The sequence below is a fragment of the Eptatretus burgeri genome, chromosome 12, assembly GCF_056783735.1.
Source record: "Eptatretus burgeri isolate ZD-2024b chromosome 12, Ebu_testis_v1, whole genome shotgun sequence".
NCBI lineage: Eukaryota > Metazoa > Chordata > Myxini > Myxiniformes > Myxinidae > Eptatretus > Eptatretus burgeri.
In genome coordinates, this window is record NC_140972.1 from 91245160 (window position 1) to 91250159 (window position 5000).

A 5000-nucleotide genomic window follows, 5' to 3' on the forward strand; every position below is an offset into this window, starting at 1 on the left:
GAGAGAACATTGGTGCTTTGCCGAGGGCACACTCCCCGCTCAGGTAACCATGTGACCTCGAGTTACACGGAATAATTAGAGGGTGGACACTGGAACTAGTGGTTGACTGGGTGGTGTTTGTGGTTCTAAAACAATCCACTGTACCAAAACGTTAATTGTGAGCGGTGGCCCAAGGTCCGGTTTCACCGAGGATTAATCCCCCTGAGTGACAAGTCGGTGTCTCGGTACTAGTGACCGCAACAATATATACATATACATATATATATATATATATATATATATATATATATATATATATATATATATATATATAAATATATAAATATATATATATAAATATATATATATATATATATATATATATATATATATATAAATATATATATATATATATATATATACACATCCATATATACACATCTATATATACACATCCATATATAAATACATCCATATATACATACATGTATACATATGCATATATAAAATAAAAAAATGACCGTTTTTACAGCCATTTTTCCCTGCTGTGCAGGGGTTTGGCTTTTTCTTGAGGCAATGTTTTTATGGCCGGATGCCCTTCCTGACGCCAACCCTGGTCGCCTCCTACGACACACAGGGATATGGTACACCTATTCTAACCGGGGCATACACCGGGACCAGTACACTGGCACTCATTTCGCCGACCTCGGAAGGATGACAGGCTGAGTCAACCCCCTGGTGTTAATTCAGCAGCCAACGGGGCTTGAACTCAGGACCCTTGGATCCCAAGCCGCCACCATAACCACTAAGCCAACACCAGGCTTATACATATGCATATATATACATATAAATTTCTATATACATCCATTATGTTAGATGGGTTAGATGGGTTAAAAGGGATAGAAAATATTGTTGGTAGGGATCGGAGATGATCATCAGTGGTGGTATTACTACCAGATTGAATCCCAGCGGGGAAGTGGAGGATACGGCTACCATCTTGTTTTTTGGGTGGGCCTAATGTATTGGGCCTGTAGGCCTCTGCTGATTATTCACGGCCCGGGTTTGTTGCGTCAGATTTCCATTGTCTTTGTTTGAGTCGAGTGTTACTCATGATGAGGGACCCTGAAAATCTAATATGTCGAATTAAAGTTTAATCAAACCTGTCAGAAGGCAAAATTACAAAAAAAAAAAAAACAGCGTTATGTCGTGTTTGAACGGCCCCATATTGGGGTTAAACAATCCGTGACCATGTGATGAATCAGCTCGTTAGCTATAAAAGGTTGCACAATACTGGTTAAACAAAGACCTTGTATAATTCCACACCCCACTACCTGCAATCAAGTTTGTTCCAGAAAGGGTTAAAGAGATACAGAAGATGAAACTCCAATTTAATTAAAGTTAACCTGAGAGTAAATATTTCATTATGCCAAGAGGGTTTTCAGTTTGAATAAAATGCCAACACACATCACAACTGCAAAGCTTTTCGATAGATTATTATGAAGATCGAAATAGGAGAAATTAATTTAGAACTCAGAGAGGATGACAATTCAAAAAGCAGGAAATTGGAAAATGGCACAAAAAAAATCTACCACTTTTACATTCATAATTTCTTCTTCTTCTTCTTCTTTTCTTCTCCCTCTTCTTCTTCTTCTTCTTCTTCTTCTTTTTCCTCTCGTATTCTTTAATGGCCCAAATTATTTCAACCATATTGTGGGGTTTGCTGGGGAATTTTTTTGGCCCGAGTTTTTCTTGCACATGAAGTTCGACTGAAAGTGCTTTGGCGAGGAATGTGTAATTTGTTCAGGGTACCGCAATACTCTTTGCAATAAACCGTGGGATTATTAACGCCCACCGGATAATTATAGCACACTGATCACCCAGGTTAAAGTCCATACGAGGGATGGCACACTGAGCGTCATGTATCGCCCTGCCTGCGAAGCACCAATCTGGCAGTTTATAGTCAGGTCGGGAATCAAACCGAGACAAGATAGCTAAAAGGCAAGTGCACAAATTCTGAACCATCTTGTCCGACTAGACACCAATGTCTATCCATCCTCTGCTCAACAATGTACAAGTTTATTTAAAAAACAACAACACATAATCATTTTGGAGGCTCGTAACATTGGAATAGTATCTGGTAATGCTTCCTGTTAATTCATTGCGAGGATAATAAATTGTACTACTTATGGGTTGTTTTATTGCTCGTCAGACCTGTTGAGAGCCAGCACACTGTGAGTAATGCCACCAAAGAGGAATAATATTCAGATAAATCAAGTACTTGCTAGGATGGGAAGCAGAGCAGCATCTTTTGAGATGGTAGATGCCGTACACGAGAAGGGCTAAACAGGCGAGGCAGAGAACGAGCAGGATGATGGCAAGTGCAGGTCCAGTACCTTGTTCAGAGTCTCCAAAAAAATTGGGGGGTGGGACGGAAAGTTAAAAACGAATTGTCATAAAGATGTGCTTCACCACGAGTCTATGACACTGTGCATTTATAATTACTAATATTTTAAATATAATTACTGATTTTCCTTCTTGTATTTGTGATCATCAAGGCACTCATGCCTGCAGGCAGAATATAAAGTAAAACGAAAGGATGAAATACAATTAAAATATTACACTTTTTGGGAGGTTCAAAACCCTTACATGAATACGTCAAAACAAATGTGTTCGCTTTTTTAAAATAAGGTTTTCTTGCCATTAGGTGCAGTGTGCTACATACGGTATTGCAACAATACCTTATTACTTTAGCAAGAAAAATGTTCTCATTCTCGAGATATTGGTGAAATATGGGAAGCTCCCCCATGAGTGAAACATATCAAAGGCCCTAATATATGTACTGGAAGATGAAGAAATTGTGGATGAAACACTCACTTAAAAGAACCGTGACCTCCACATTGGGATTGATCTTGAACTTTACCACTTTCCTCTTGAGAGCTGACAGCAAAGCCTCGTATGTCTACAGAGGGGACAGATCCACACCGATCCACTTTCAATTAAAGTCTCCTCTTTAACTATGCTTAACATTCAGCTTTACATTTCATAGATTTATTAATGTATTGGTCGGAAATCATGCCTGGAAAAAAGTGACTGGAATCTTTTGAAATGTTTCAATAAATTATGATTTGTTGCAGTTGAAAGAGAAGGCATTTTACTTGGACACCTAAATCCAGCTGGTGAGAACACAATCATAACAAGATGGAGAATTTAACAATGCAGAGCCTCGCTGGGGTCCATTAATTACGTTAGGTGTGAGAATGAACGATCTATATATTAAATTAGAACAGCAGTTGGTAGAGTGCATACCTACCTCCACCAGGCTGAACAGTTTACGTTTTGTATCCCACCGATAGGCGAGATCCGCATCCAGACCTGAATCAAAATCTAATCAGCTTGTTCTCGTCACCCACCCAACTCATCCACCAAGTTTCGTTCGAATCTGTGCGTTGCATTTTGAGATATAGTGTTATATATAGTTTTTGGCCTTATCACTCACTGGTGAAGAATTACTTTGGAATTTTTTTAATTCTAGTATCCAGATCCAGATCTTCATCAAAATCTAATCAATTCATCCTTGTCACACACCCAATCTATCGACTTCGTTTCGTCCAAATCCATCCGCAATCTTTTGAGATATCATGCTCACAGATAGACAATCAGCGAAACCGACAAACAGACAAACAGGTGAAAACATAACCTCTGTCCACCTTCGGTAATTCTATCTGAGTGTGGACTTACACACTCACTGATGCACCGACCAATTACAATCCATCCATCCAATGGGACCATACTCTGTGCAGAGCGTTGGTGCTGCCTAAGCAGTCTCCTTAGCTATTGGGTACAATCCTGGACAGGTCACCACTCCGACTCAGGATACCAGCAAGCTGGCACTCAGCAAGAGCTCGGAAGGATGACAGGCAGAGTCGACCCCACCTGGAATTAATTCAACAGCCGAGCGAGATTTCAACTCAGGTTCCTAGGATCCCCAGCCCACCATCCTCACCATTAAGCCAACACCAGCCATCAATTATAATAGCTTTTTCCTTTTCAGCAAGGCAAATAAAACGTTCAAAGAACCGGTCTCTTTCATAAACAAAATAACAAATTACAATCACAAACATAGGATTCAAGCGCATGTGTATTTACTGAAGATTTAATCAAAGATAAGTTTGGCACGTCCAAAGCAATTATTGTACTTTCATTAAAGAAAGAAATATTTGTCGTTGCTTTGAAGATTTCACATCAGCTTGTTTGGCTTTCTCTTTGCATTCCAGGAAAACAAATTATTCTATGCAAATAGAAAGGTGCAGCTCAAGTAACACTTGAAATTCATTACTTTGTAACGAGTTACATGTGGGATTATCTGATTTGTGTTACAATCAGAATGTAACAACTAATCTATTCGGGGGGAGGGGGGGGGGACAGATTACAAGAGAGATACAAAACAAAACATAAACGCATCTGTTATCAAATCAAATTATTCAAATTAGCTTATTAAACAAATTCTGTACGTCTTACAAAACAGAATTTCCATATTGCACTCCACAAGCACAAAAAACATATATACATTACCAGGCCATTTGCATTTATGCATTTTCACTCTTTCCCTTGTAGGTATAATTACAACTTCAACTTGTATCACTTCAAAAAAGACTCGTGATATATATTCAAGGTTAAAATAACCGTGTGTTAAAAAAAACAAAGAAAAAAACGAGAAGGGCACTCTTCGACATCGCCACATCACCAGATATACCTCTGCTCACATTATTACATCATTGTGTACACTTGTACAAAGTTTGGTTTAAATTCCTGAACCCAGACTCAAAATAGTAAATAATTCTGGCTGCCACACCACGCGTCCAATCAGATTGAAATTTAAAACACACATTCCACACGACTAGCAGATCGTAATTGTGACGTTTCAAATCGATTGATGAAGCGGTTCAAGAGAAGGAATTTCTTTTAAGATTTTCGTTCCATCCAATATGGCTGATAGACCATGTGACCTATTAATTATATTC

General features: G+C 38.7%; 1 protein-coding gene across 4 annotated transcripts in view; it reads right to left on the reverse strand.

Annotated features, from left to right (window-relative positions):
- The window catches only part of LOC147016127 (VPS10 domain-containing receptor SorCS3-like), a 999683-nt gene that overhangs the window by 28232 nt on the left and 966451 nt on the right, over positions 1-5000 (reverse strand). For 2 of the 4 annotated variants that reach the window (XM_085848866.1, XM_085848865.1), the window contains 2 exons: positions 2854-2938; positions 2262-2384 (listed from right to left, as the gene is read on the reverse strand). The exons of 1 other annotated variant lie outside the window; for it this stretch is intronic. In XM_085848866.1, the coding sequence (XP_085704992.1) occupies positions 2262-2384; positions 2854-2938 (208 nt within the window). Of the gene's footprint in view, positions 1-2257; positions 2385-2853; positions 2939-5000 lie in introns of all 4 variants that reach the window. One more of the 4 variants, XM_085848867.1, reaches the window with a different exon arrangement.